At 34.7% G+C, this 15,085-nt stretch overlaps 1 protein-coding gene across 1 annotated transcript in view; it reads left to right on the top strand.

The window, feature by feature from the left end:
• The window catches only part of TBC1D22A (TBC1 domain family member 22A), a 141,700-nt gene that overhangs the window by 37,253 nt on the left and 89,362 nt on the right, over window positions 1-15,085 (top strand). Inside the window, exon 9 of the mRNA XM_064702797.1 lies at window positions 12,329-12,438. Within this exon, the coding sequence (XP_064558867.1) occupies window positions 12,329-12,438 (110 nt within the window). The remainder of the gene's footprint in view (window positions 1-12,328; window positions 12,439-15,085) is intronic.

Genomic DNA, 15,085 nt, shown 5'->3' with positions numbered 1-15,085 from the left:
TGTTCTGGCTTAGAGTTATAAAACTATTAAATTTAAGGAATATGTTTCAATATAGTTACAGTGGTATACAAGTCCTAATGAACATAGTTAAGCTTTACTCAGATACACAGTTTGTGTGTGACTTGCAAGTGGCAGAGTTTATTCCCTACTGTTTTTCTCTGGTTGCTTAACCTACTGGAATTTTGTGGTGGCATTTAGTATCAACTGTATGAGTGGATCTTTTGGCCTAACTGCTCTCTATTGGCTTTGATAAAATGAGGTGATTTACTTCTTTAGTTAGTGGAATTTTGACTAATTGCACCAACTTAATTTTGGCATATTTTAGAACAATAGTGACCTTTAGAGAAGGTGTCAACAATGAGCAGCTGAATGTAGATCTACAAGTAACTGTGTAGTGTAGTTGGGTAGTAGTATATTGCTGCATATGTTTTACTCATTAATGTATTTGATTCCCTGTGAGGGCTTGGGACAGTCTGGATGGGTTCTTATGTGCTGTAGAATCTTCCAGCTCCCTTTTGTTCTTTCAAGAGATCAGTGTACCTTGCCTGTTGTAGTTTCATTTCTCTATTCCTTAAATTTCACACTGGAGTCACATATTTGAGTATTTCCAGATTAGTTTTAGTTGGTCAGAAAAAGGTTTGCTTGCTGTGTGCTTAGATGGCACAGCAGTAGAAGGGCTTTCTGCTGTCAAAATAAGTGGCTTTGCTTTTTCTTTTCCAACCCAAACTGTACATTCCTGTCTTCTCTTTTTGGTCCACATAGGCTTTCCTTGGGCACAGTTAAACTGGCTGGAAACTACACCCATGATAAACTGAATTATTTAACTTTCTGCACTCATCTCTAGAGTGGAAGAAGAATATGAGTGCTGATGTGGGGGATAAGAGCAGGTCAGGGAAGAAGGGAGAAGCAAAGGTCTGTTTAGTGCCAGGTAGCGCTGAGACTGCTTTAGCTGTGTGATAACACATGCTCATCATAAGGATTTGTGAATTACACTTTTTGCTTAGCAGGTTAGGGATCATAGACAGATATGGGATATGGCAGCATGCTTTTCTATTATTTTGCTTCCTAGTACTGTCTTGAATGACCTTGATTTACTGTAGATAGTGCAGTTTTACAAAATCAGTTATTCTCTCTAATATACTGTTAAATTTCTGAGCTAATTACACTAGTTCATCTGAAATGTTGGATGCTTTGTTCTATCCAATAGACTTGGGCTTTGTCCCCTTCCTTTGCTTTTCATATGTAGACTTTTTGTGACATTTTCTATAATCTTACTTTTTTTTTTTCAAGTACATTTGTAGTTCTTTATAATCAAAGTGTTTAAAGTCGTATCATATTGATGCAATGGAGAAAGTAACTCCAGTGAAGTAAATCTTCATGACCTCCACTGAAACAAAATTAATTCCTTGAAAATCTGTTCAACAGGATTCCTTGAAAATCCTGTTTAAATATGATATTTAAAACAGGAATTAACAAGAATTTTAAATTCCTGTTAAAATCTGAACAGATTTTAACCACACAAACTGTAAAATGAAAATTCTCATTCTTATGAACTGGCACAAATCTAGCTTGAATAAAGTATGGGCTGTGATGAAATATCTTCTTCAGTTTGATTACAGATTAGAGTAGTAATAGTACTGGATACTTAAATCATCAGGATGTATTAGTTGACAAAGTAGGATTACCTCAGCCTCACTGTCTTTCAGGAAAAAAATTAATGTAATTCAACTAAAATTGTTTTTGTGGATAATTTTAAAAAAGGCTTCTATCTATTTGCAGTGGAGTAAGCCTAATTAAAGTTAGAACTCTCTGGCTGTTGTTAATAATAGCTGTCAGAAGTGAAAAAGAGACATTAGGATTATCTCAAGTATATCCAACTGCTTAATTGCCTGTTATTTTTAGCTTTCTATGTGAGGGAAAATCAGTATTTTGAGTAATGATATTAATTGCTCATAGTCTCTTATGAGTGTCTGTTTAAAACAAGGAAGAAAAAAACCCCAACCTCCCTTAACACCTGAAATTTTAAGGTCTATTAGTCTTTCAAATTTTTTAATTTTTTAAAGTATTCTTCAAAGAAAGGATAATCTATATAACTTTTCAGAATAGCATCTGCATATGAAGTTGCTGTGCTCCAAGTCTGAGACCTGTCACTGTACCCTATATAAATAAATGTCAAAAGACGCTCTTACCTAATTATCATTATTTCATTGAAAGTGTAGCAACAATTGGTGCATTTTTGATCTGTGTTTGACTTACAAGCTTTAAAAAAATGTATCTAAATTGTTTAAGAAAGGTTGGCAATGGAGAACACCTTAAAGAGCAGCTATGAAGAAGCAAACCCTTTCTCAAAGATTAAAATCAGTGTTGGACAGAGGATTTTTCAGACCTAATGATTTTTGATGGCTGGTACTAATAGCTTCAGTGTACCACAGTTTAAATGAAATGTTCTTTTCTTAAAAATGCATATGACTGGCTGCCCTGTGAAGTATGGAATTAAATGAAAATTTTTAATCTTTGGTGGCATAACTTAGGAATGGAAAAATTGGCAATTGCCATTCCATAAAAATGTTTTTGACTACATCTGTAAGTGTGAGATTACAATCATCTTCCTACTCTTTCTAACATTACAAAGTTTTCTTATTAATGTTAGAGGAAAAATAATTGGATTATAGTTCCTTAAACTTACAGTTTCTTGTTATTTGTTGTACTGCTCTCCTCATTCTTGTGAGTGGAGGCATCTGCAGGTGGAATTCAGTGTTTTGGTTTATTTTATTTGTTTGTTTTTAATATTTATTGCCTACTTCCATGTCATAGCAAAGAAGTGTGTCTTGAAAATACTGATCACCATACTATGGTGTATGGCCCACCCTCCATTTATATTTTGTGGTAAAGCTGTGATTTAAAGGGAATACTTTTTTGAAAAGTTACTGGGGAGTTCAAGCCTTTGTGAAGCCCATCTTTTAGATGACTTTAATAGTTTTTACACTTCAGAGGAGAAGCCAAGTAGGAACTTGAAAGTTACTAATAAAAATTTCTTCAATCATATCAGTGCCTAGAAGTCTTTCAAAGAGGCAAAAAGTCTGAGAGAGATCTGATAGAACCTATAAAACACCACCTCCTAGCAGGAGATTGTATGGATTTTTTCCTTAGATATTTCATGTGAGGAAACTTTCCAAATCCTCTCTTATGGGCAAAATAAGAGGTGTTCATTTCAATCTTTGCTAGAAGAGATGTATAGAAGAAATCTCTGAACTAATAAAAAAAATTCTTGGGTCAGAAGGGACTACTCAAACTTCTGTTGTAAGTAATCAGAATAAATAAGTCAGGTCTAGACTAACTATTGATTTGAAGTGTTTGATGTTTTCAGCTAACTCAAATTTGTGTTTTAAATCACTTTTTGTATCATTCAAGTTTGCTTTCTTCTCTGATGTATACTAAAAAGAACTTGAGAAAAAAGATTCTTAGTTCCCCATGTATATATTAAAGCAAATCTGTCAATGAAAGTCCTCTTTTACTGCATAGGATGACGTGGGTTTAAATGACTTGCTTTTAAAGTTGGTTTTGCATCTATATGTGTGTTTCTAAATTTTCAAATGTATCTGTCTAAAGAAGATGTGCTATTTCATGATGCTTAGTGCACACTCCCAGTATTTTAAAAATGAAATTATTTTATAATATAAATGCTAATGTAAAAATGAGTGCATTTTTCAAATTTGAAATACATTTTGTGGTTTATATTGTCTCATTTTTGAAGGCAATTAAACTAATAGACTCATACTATGAGGAAGTAATGAGACATTAGTGAAGGGTGTTCTGTTTGAAACTACAGACTGGAAATGTTGGGTCATGGGAATACATAGAAAAAAAATCTTGAATACTGGTAGAAGCAGTAAACTAAAATTGAAGAGAAGCCAAAAAATTTCTTCAGGTATAAAAATGGAAGAATTGTGAAGAAGGAAGTTAATTGCAATAAATATAGCTATGGGAGAGACATGTATTCCAAAGGGAGCAGCATATTTTAGTTTTGGCTTCTGCTTTGCTATTTCTCCTCTCCCCATGGTCTCCATACAGTTATAATTAGTGATCATCTCTTTTTACTGAAGCGGCACAGAAGTGCTTATACTTCCAGATCTGAGACTTCTCAAGAATGCTTTCCAACAGACTGGGAAATTACTTTAATGGCTTTTATGCCATTAAAAGTGGCTTTTGACATCCAAATATCACAGCTTTCTGTGTTTATTATGAAGTAACTTGTGGGAAGAAAAGCTAAAAGAGAAAGAGCAATGCTTAAGCAATGACAACATGCTTTACAAATGCTAGAAGTGTAACATTCCAATCCTGTTGCACAGATCAGTAGGAGCTGAAGATCTAAGAAAAGATTTTCAAATTTGGTGGATCAGTGCTTTAAAAAGAACTGTAAGCAATTTTTTTTCTTATTTTCAATGAGATACATGGTGAGTTAATAATTTATAGATGTCAAACCAATACAAATAAGTTTGTGTGCTGAAACTTCAATTTGAGTTGGCTTTGCTTGTAATTTAAATGCAAACCTTTTTTAATAATAGTAATTGAAGCCATTGGGTTTTTCATTAGCATGGGGATATTTTGCTGGTTTCTTATTTGAGAAAGATGATATTTTAAATTTCTACTTTAAGCTGTGGAAAAAGTTTTTTAAAGCAGAAGTTGAGCACAATAACGAAAAAAAGGGAGAAAAAATTTCTTGCAAAACAGTTTTTCTTCTGTAGGCTTTCATTGCATTATTTCATAGAAGCAGAAAATACTTTGTACTTTTATGGGACATTCACTTTGACAAATCCCAGTACTTAAAAAAAATTGGTTATCAATTGTGTTCTCATCAAAAACATTTGTGAATTCATTTTGTGTTCCATCTTTAATTAATTATGACAGAAATTTACTGTGGTATGGCCGAAATTTAAGAAGAACTACCTTTCTTGCAATAACATTGTTGAAGAAAATTAGAGATCATACTATTATTTTTGAACAGACAGAGAAAAATTTTTTTTTTCCTAGAGGTTTGATTATTTCTTTATCTTGACAATAAATACCTATACAATCAGTAAGAATATGTTTGAAATTTATGAAGAGAGCAAGCCTTGTGGCTTTTTTGCCTCAGAAGCACATGTAGCAGTTTCATTAGGAAAGTGTAAGTCACAGCAGATTAAGGTAGTTAAGGAATGCATTCAGCAATTAAACAGTAGAAGAAATAGTTTCTCCTACAGAGTGCATTCTCTTCAAATTCAGTATCTGCAGTTTTTGCTAAAAAGCAGAAATAATGGATGTCACTTAATTTCTGTTGTAAATAAGGCAAGAAATCTATTAGGTGGATTTCTTACTAGCTGTGAATCATGTGGGAGATTACAAAACACAGAAGCATGTAATTTTGGTTAAGAAAATTGATAAATATCCAATTGAAAATTGGATATTGCACAGTGTGGGTTGCAGGAAACTGCCACAGTCAGAGGCATGTGGGGATGTTGTCACTGAGGGGCAGTTGTTTCCTCTGCCATCCATTTTTCTTTGTGAACTTATTTTGTTATGCCATTCAAATGACATGAATGGGTTAAAATAAAAATTGCTTCATGGGTGAGTGAAGTTATACTTAAAGAGAATTATGGTCATAGGGAAATGGTTGGTGAGCTTATGTGACAGTGGCAAATTTTCAGTTTTCAGTCACAGAAAAAATTACATTTCTGAGTTTTTATATTCACATACAAGTTCTTGGATAATTTGTACTGCTTTTATATTTACTCAAGTTAGAGTTGAACCTTTGAGCTTTTTAAGTTATCCAGGAAATGTATTAAACATATTGCTGTTTATGAAATTGTTCAAATGAGTTCTCTTTGCCAGCCTTCTATTATTAAGTAATTACATGCAATACAATTTATTTTTTTGACTTTTCATTTTTTTTTTTTTTAATATTTTCAGTGAAGAAGTATTCATTTTCAGTAGAGTTCACCCTTGCATATGCAGATACATGTACTGGTTTCTTTATCTTTTATATACATTGTAGCTTTTAGTACAGTTTTTTTTTTTTTTTCCATCTCCAATAAATAGTTCTTTTTCAAAACTACATTAATTTATGGATTCTCTTTGAAGGCTTTTCCAGTCCTAGGGTGATAGTTCTGAACTACGTCTCTAATCAATCCCATACCTGAACACAGGGAACACCTGTGGTCTTGAGGTTTGCTTTAAACTTTTTTGACCACACTACAGTTTGCTCTTGTCCCACACTTGGTGTTTTGTCTCTTGTGTATTTGTGGATATGTGTGTTGATGCTTTAAAAAATTAAATGATAAAGCACAAACTAGTTAATTAAAAATGCAATGTGGGAGACATGTTCAACCTTTAATCTTTCATTTCCTATTCTCCAAGCACCCTTTGGACTTCTCAGGGAATTCCCTTATGTGGCATTCTAAGAAAATACTCGTCAGCATCCTGTGCTCACCATGCATACTGGTTGCTAATTATGAGTCCCTTAATTTGGTGTCACATGCACAGCTTCTCCCTGGCAGGCTGTTTTGGTTGATAATAGCAAACCTTTTGAAGTGAGTACTGTGAGAAGAATTTGTTCTGATCATTGTGTTCATTGTTGCTGAAATCCATTTTTAAGAGGAGCTGCCATCTTACAAGCTTTGAAGGCTTCTATTTCATAATAATGTCATGCCCAAGGATATAGCTTGCATTCTTCTAATTTCAAACTGCACTTACTGGCTGATTTCTCACCTGTGTGGAAGAGGTTCTCAGTCCTGTATTTGGCATTATGCAAGTTCTGTGAGTCAAAGACATGTTGGTGCCAGCAGTTTCACTTAATTCTCCTTTGTACCCTGTTTTGGTCATAGAACTTTTAATCTTCCTCTTGTCTGACACATGAAGCAGTAATCTCAGCCTGCAGCCTATAAGGAACTGATGTCTTTTGTTTAATTTGCAATGTGACCTGAGAGTTTCCATTTTTCAAATAAATGTAGCATCCTTAAAAACAGGTCTGTTTTTGTGTATATATGTGCAGTGGGGTATGAATATTAAATAAAGGCAAATTCTGGATTATTTAGTGTGGACGAAAAAAAGATAATTAAAATCTAGCCTAGAAAAAACCTGGGTAGAAAAGATCTTACTGGCAAACAGTGTAGACCCACTAAAGGAAGTCTCTGAATGATTTACTGATTACTTTCATACAGAATCTGGAATTAGAGGAAAAGTATATGAAGTATCTACACTCTTGTGACAGAACAAATTGAGAGTACTTGCAGGGTCATGCATTAATTTTGATGAGCATAGAAGTTCAGTGCATGTGATCAAGTTTACAGTGTTTTTGGACAGGATGATTTACCTTGCCAGGTCACACAAGATTGTAACAGTCACCATGTGCAGCAAATTAGAGAATTCATGTGAATAGAATATAATGATTAATGTTTGAAACACTATTCTTACAGGGATGCATAAAGATATTCATCTTGCTTCTTATTGCATTTGAAGGATATTGTGGAAGATCAGTTGAAAACAATGTAAGATTATTAACAATATTAAAATAGACGAGTTGTCAATATATCATGGATGTGAGAACATGACTGTTTATAGGGAAATATTTGAAATACAGTAAGGTCATATTTACCTAAGCTTGGACTGATGAGATGATAAAGGTTTTTTAAATTTTTACCTTTGTGACTGCAGTAACACAAAGAAAAGGGAAAGTTTTACTTTGGTGATTCATCCTTAACAGCTCAAGAGCTATTTCTATCAAGATTAATATGTAACTAGGACTTCTTCAATGGGAGATATTGATATGGTAATATACATATTTAATTAGGCAATTGTTACTGAAAGAATTTACATTTAAATGCTCTATTATGTCTTGATCTTAGAAAAACATTGCCTTAGTGCAGCAGTGATTGAATAGGTGTTTCATAAGGCTTTTTAAAAACTGAGTTTGGAGTGGAATATGTAAAATCTAGCTGTGGAAATATTACTGTGCACCTCTGCATGCAATCATGTGTATGAATTTTTTTGTACTTGCATACTTGAGTGGTAACCTTAATGTTAGGTCTGCCTGAAGATGTAACATCTGAAATCGGTTGCAGCACAGTAAGCTTTATACAGAGAAGCACCTGTGCATCTGTGGTCAGAATGGTTTCCTTGCAGTGCTGCAAGAGATACATAATTTGGACTTCAGGTATATGGTAATGCCTTGTCTACATTTGCACAAAATAGTGCTAAAAAATCCCCAGTTTTAAATTGTTCAGCTCATTAATTGATCTAATGTCTTTATGTATTATTTTGTATATTGAGTGTATGTAATGAGCAATCATAATTTATTGGAGATACTGCAGTGTGTTTTGGGCTTCAGCACTAGGTCTTTTTTATCCTGCCATCTATTTTATCCCCTACCTCACACCCTGGTGAATTCATCTGAGGTTTGCTGATTCTGAGTGTTGAGAAACAATTTCAAGATAAAAAGCTACAGTTAAAACATTAGTAACAAATTAAATGTTTATTTCATTTAAAAAAATCCTTTGAGAGAACGTGTGCTTTATTTAAAGGAGGTATCTGTTGTAGGAACTTATTTGGTGTAATGAAGTATGAAAATTATCAAGTTACAATAATTTTGTACACACTTTATTAAGATTGAGTTTTGGTGTCAGTAGCGGGTTTAGAGAAGTTCTGAATGCAAACGACCTTTGTGTTGGTTGCATGTGTTTTTTACCCCTGATCTGTACTGAAAATGTAAAATTCCAGCACTCTTTAGAAGAAGTCTGTTACATCTAAAAGACAAAGATTTTAAGATTATGAACTTAATTTTAACATTCTGTACAACTTTAATCAAAATCATCCATTAGGCTTAATCTTGAATTAAAACCTACTTTTAATGGAGGCAAGCTGTTTAGCATGTTTACTTTCTGCTGTCATTGGGAAACTAAATCTGTAAGTAGCTGTAAGCAGTATTTTTTTAAATTTTGATTTTGTCCTTATGTCTCTGCTTTTGTGAGTGGATCCAGTCAGAACTGTTTAGAAAAAGTTAGTCTTTCTGCAGGGTGGGAAGTTTTAGAAGCATACCCTGGGAGGGAGTAAAGAAGAGCTAATCCCATGCTTACAGCAATGCATGTATTCAGATCAGCATGACACAGGCTCCATGCTACAGCAGTTCTCCTCCAGGCAACCAGACATTTTCCTGTCTTTTACACTTGTATAGATAATTTGATAATGATCTCCACAGGAAACTGTAAGACTTCATAATTGGGAAGTTTCAGGCAGTGATCTTTTCTCCCCCAGATATTGCACATGCTGGCCTGCTGTTTCTGTCTGCATTCTTTTATTCAGTCTTTATGTTTCTGTCCATTCAGATTTCACTCATTGAAAAAAAATGTAAAGTTATTTAAAACCAGAAATTGCAATTGTGTTCTCAAGCACAAATCATATCTTAGGTACTTTTGGGATGGTTATTTTGTTATTTTTGCTTCTATTTTCTCTGAAATCCCTTGTGGTCTTTCTTTCAAAACTTTTCTAGTGTGTTTATTTCTTCATCCAAATAAGAAAAAAGAGAGAGAGAGAGAGAGAGCAACATGGAGCTTGACTGCTTTTCTCCTTAAAACTGCAGGGAAAATGAAGCATTTTGCTCTATGTGCATACCCAAATAAATGATTAAATGCTAAATATGTAAATTAGGAGTTTGCATAGCATTCTGCCAATCAAATGTTCTGTAATTCTGGAGCTTGTCAAAAGGGATGGCCTTTTTTTAATTTCCTTTGTAACTTGGAAAAGGGTCCTTTGGATATTCAGTGTCCGTTTTGAACTTCCTCAGTGAAGTGTGGCAAGGTAGGGTGGATTGGTGCAGCAGAAACCATTGACATCACTGAGCACTTGCTTGTTTGAGACTTCACTTTTGGGATGCTGTGCCGTCTTTATTAGAAGAGTTCTTGGGTGCATCCTCAGTGCTTCTCCTTGTTCATCATAGTCCACATTTGAATCAAAAAGTACCAGTTAATGTAACATATCCAAAAAGATACATCTTAGCTGATTTAATGAAACTGTATTGTATTATAGGTCCAAGTAATTAGGTTTATTTATTGAAATACTTGGTTGCAGAATTTTAAGCCAAAGTTTGACACAGTTGCTTTACACAGGGGAAATACTGCTAGGGTACAATAGAAATACAACTGAGTTGTCTGAAACACTTAATTAGATTTTTTAATTTCAAAGCTTTATTATCTGACTTTAGAAGAGATGACTTAGTGTGATGAATTGGAAGCACAATGGGATTGAAAATTGGTCTAGAAGTAGCTTATATATTTAAAGAACATTTAAAAGATTGAATAATTATTTTATGTTTAAGAGGCTTATGGCAATGCAAAAGATCAGTCTCTTTAAGGCACAGAAAGGAAAATGTTCTTGGATAGCTCTTCAGAGGGGAGACAAGACAGCTGGACAAGTACTTCATAAAACTGCTTTTTTAATGTCTGTAATGGCTGAGCATGTTGCTCTGTGACATTATAATTGAGGCTGTCGATTCTTTCAGTGAAGAAAGATTCCTAAAAGCCATCTATATCTTATCTATATCCTTTTCTAGGTTGTTGTTCCCTGTGGAATAATGAAAATTTTACTCAGAGTAGTAAATTTGTATCATACCTGTGTTCTTTTCAGAAAGGCCTGGCCTGACTTCCTCTTTGTGCTTGGGGGACATACCTCTGATGAACAGTAATTGGAGCCATTGAAAGATATTTCTTAAAAGCTGTAGTGTATTTTCTGGGGGAAATAAAAATTGGTCATTCTAATTTCATAATCCATCTTTATTAGAACAATAAGAATCTAGTTTTTCCAAAATACTAATGCTGGAGTGTTGTTGCTGTACAAGTTACATCATTTAGCCTCCCTACAAACTGCCCTGATCTACTTACAATTTGCAGGTGGTTCAGTCACAGGACAGCAGATCATTTGGTGGGTGTTTAAAGCTTTTATTCAGCTTAGTTTAGACTTCCCCAGTTTAAAGGTCTGCATTCTGAGGCAATCCTTTTAAAGCAAATTATACCTAATACTGAGAAACAAGATTTTTTTAAAAAATGTGATTCATCTGATTTATCTTTCTAGTTTAGAACAGGTCAGGTAGTACTCTGTCACTTCTTGGTGTTCTTTGTTGGCTGTGAAGGGAGGTGAAGATGCCCACCTCTGATGTTTATATGGATCTTCAGCTTTTTTGTTGGTTTAAAACCTGATGTGAGAATATAGTATGAAATGGTAGATTCTGAAAGAAAGAGACAAAAATGAGGTAAGATAAGAAAGATGAGAAAGAGAACATAACAAGTCTTTTTCATTTGTTATCTTTTTGTACCCACGTGTGTTGTGCCATGGTTTATAGCTGCCTTTTCTTTCAGAAATGTGATACCAGTGCCATGGAAATAAAAGGTGCTCCAAGGCAGAAAATTTACAAAAGAGCATGTGGTCAAAGTAGTTGTAATCTCATTCTTTCAGCAAGTGTTGGGTGGAGGAGGGCCTGAAGACTTCATTCAAAGGGAAGGCACTTCAGTATATGTTTGTGTTTTATATCAATACAAGGAACTCTGGTACATTTACTGTTTTTTTCTGTAGACATAGTGAGGCAGAGTGAGAATGGGTTGCTTCTTTTTTTGCCATTTGAAATATTAAACTGAAAGTTGTAAATATTAACTAGATGTTTTTTTTACAGTGGGGCACTGATTTATGAAAATATAACAAACTGTATAACTGTAATACTTTTTTGTGAGTTAATATGTGTAAGATGTACTGAAGTTTTGTTTTGTGCTGTAGTGGATACATCATTAATTTTCTTTTCTATTTGGAAAGGTTTTTCTTTTTTAAATTCAAGCTGTAGTCTGCTTTTTTACCTAAAGTTCAGTGCTTTTCTGAGAAGTATTTTTCAGGGCTTTTTCTTCTGTGAATACTGGCAACATATTTGCAGATTCTGTGCATGGTGCAGACATAGTCATCTTCTTCAGGGATTGTTCATATATAGCTTGAGGGCTCTCAAAGTGCTTGTGATCCTCCTTCAGGTGTGAAATGTTTAGAATAAAGTGATTTATTATATATTAATTCTGCTTAACCAGGCATGATTTGAGATTTTCACAGTCTGCAAGAAATTAAGTATTCATTAACATTTAAAGCCATTAGATGACACAGTTAAGCAATAAATGATTCATTTAGGCCCTGTTAAAGTAAATCTGCATTGGTTTCTGACTCAAAGATAAGTGGTGGCTGTCTTTGTTTTCAATTATTTTCCTCATTCTTGCTTTATTTATTCTGTGCACTTCGTTGACTTGTCTTTCTCTTTCTTTTCCTGCAACAGAAGAAGAAGAAGTGGAAAATTTTGATGTTTCCAGTCTGCCTGAAGAAGTGCTGCAGAACATAGAAGCTGACAGTTACTGGTGCATGAGCAAGTTGCTTGATGGCATTCAGGTAAATTGATTTTTCCTCTCTGTAAGTAGTGGAGTTAACTGATTAATGTCATGGCTTTCAACTACTTTAAGGCTGAAAAAGAGTACATCTATGAAAAACAGGGGTTTTCTGAATTTCCCATTGGAGAAATCCACTCTGAGTTTGGCATAGAAAAGAAAGAAGGGAAAAGGAATAAAAAAAAAAACCGTTCAACTTCTCTTAATCAAAATGTCTGCATGTTCCATTGTGTGTGATGTTCTAGAGCAGAACAGAAACTTCCAGTCCTAGATGCTTTTTTTACAAATCTGTTACCAAGCATGAGGAATAGTTGCTCAGAATTTCACTGAGGTGGTAAAAACCTGGCTTATTTATTAATTTTTCAGTTGTTAATATAGCAACCCATAAGTGATTGCTGTCTTAATAGTTCCTGAAATTATCTTCATATTTTTAAAATACCCATTTAAAACTTGGTACTTACGCTGCTTCACTGAGAGTTTGATTTTTTCTATGTGGAAAAGCTATCAATGAAGGCACAATTTTTCTGTTACAGGCAGCAAGTTGGAATCTAATAATGGTAGATTTTTGTTCATGGGCTTAAAAGTTTATAAAGATTACAAGTATCTACAACATTCTTTCCTATGACTTATTTTAATATCAATGTTTCATTGGCTAAGGTGCATTGTGAATTTAACCTTGTAAAAGAGTTCATTTTTGACAGAATGGTTCTAGGATTGAATCAGCAACAAAAGGCTTTAACTTTTTTGAAGGTGTTTTAAGTGTATTTTTCCTGGTTAAAGCTCAGTGTTTTGTGTAGCATTTTTGAAATGCTCAGTCATTTTCCCACATCAGTTCCTGTAACAAATGCTGGTTTGCTTATTTAAATTTTAAATAAATTTTAAACTGTTTTTGTCATAAGATTCTAATGTTTGACACAGAATGATGTTACTAGAGTTGAAAGCCAACAAAAGGTTTAGAGCTTTGAATTGAAGGTGTTATTAGATGAGTAATTATGTCCTAGGTAAGAAAGAAAATTTCCTCTCTTACCCTTCTGAACTCAGGTTTACTGCCTGTAGCTTATTTTGAATGTTCAGTAAGGGTTTTCCACAGATCAGTTCCTGAAAATTGCTGTGTTTAAAGAACTTTTAGATAAAATTAATATAAACCAAGATGAATAACTCTCTGATAAATGTTTAAAAGCTGTTTGTAACACTAGGCAATAAATTATATGAAAAGTTATAAAGAAAAAAGTGAGAGCTTGAAATCTACTGGGAAGGAAGAAAGCCAGGTAAAGAAATGAAAATTCTCCTCCAACTCTTTTACCTGCTTCTGGAACATCATTGTCACTAGCCTGTTGCTTTATTTTTTTTCTTGGAAAGGAAGTTCACAGATTAGTCAATTTCTCCTAAAATTCTGTTTTCATACAAAACTATCGAGTACTAAGAAGCAAAATATGGAAACCAATTGCAATGGAATTAAACTGCATCAATGAAAATTTAAGCTATGTAAATGGAATAATGTTGGATGTATTAAAGGATGTGCTCATCCATCAAAAGAAGGCCTGAAAGATTATGCTAGTGGTGTGACTAATGATGTTACAGTTAATTCAGTGCAACTGCAGTGCTGCTGATATAAAAGGGTTTCTTGTTTTTCTTCTCCCATTCTCCTGCTTTGTTTCCTTTCTGTGGTGATACCACTTAACAGATAAAACAGTCATGTAGTTGCAGGTAGGGTTGGTTGGAAGAAGTTACCCTGTTAGAAGGACTTGGATGCTGGTGGACAGGACTGGCAGTGTGCACTTGCAGCCCAGCAAGCCAGCTGTGTCCTGGGGTGTGTGCAAGGCGGGTGGGCAGCAAGGTGAGGGAGGGGATTTTGCCCCTCTACCCTGCATTGTGAGTGCCCACCTGGAGTGCTGCAGCCATTTCAGGGATCCCCAGCATGGGGCACACATGGACCTGCTGGAGTGGGTCCAGAGAAGGGCCATGAAGGTGATCAGAGGGCTGGAGCATCTCTCCCATGAGGAAAGGCTGAGAATATTGAGGTTTTTGAGCCTGGAGAAGAGAAGGCTCTGGGGAGATGTTACTATAACCTTTCAGTACTTCAAGGGGACTTTTAATAAAGCTGGAGAGAGACTTTTTGCCAGGGTTTGTAGTAATAGGACAAGGGGCAACATTTCAAACAGAAGAGACTTAAATTGGGCATTAGGAGTGCATTTTCTATGATGAGGGAGCTCAAAGATGTTGTGGATGTTCTCTTCCTGGAAGCGTTCAAGGTCAGGACTGATGTGGCTTTAAACAGCGTGATCGAGCTGAAGCTGTCCCTGCCCACAGCAGGAGGTTTGGACTAGATAAACTTTAAAGATTCCCAGTGGATTCATTGTGTGATGCTATAGTTCTGGATGACTTGCATTCTCGATGCACAATCATTTCTCTCTGAAAATATGGCATAGAAGACTCCTGGGTGATGGATGTGATGATTTTGCCTGAGATGTCTGAATAAACTCTACAGGGATATGTGACAGTTCTGCAATCAGAGAATCTCTGCAGAGTGTTTCCATTAATTTATTTGTCAATATAAATTTCCATTTCATGTTGCCCTACCAGTATTGGATAAGTTTAAAGAGTGCACTTTGATAACTCTTATGGTCTTTTTGTGAAATTTTTAGCTAATA

Source organism: Zonotrichia leucophrys, chromosome 1A, assembly GCF_028769735.1.
Source record: "Zonotrichia leucophrys gambelii isolate GWCS_2022_RI chromosome 1A, RI_Zleu_2.0, whole genome shotgun sequence".
Lineage (NCBI taxonomy): Eukaryota > Metazoa > Chordata > Aves > Passeriformes > Passerellidae > Zonotrichia > Zonotrichia leucophrys.
This window is presented reverse-complemented; position numbering and strand designations above follow the sequence as displayed.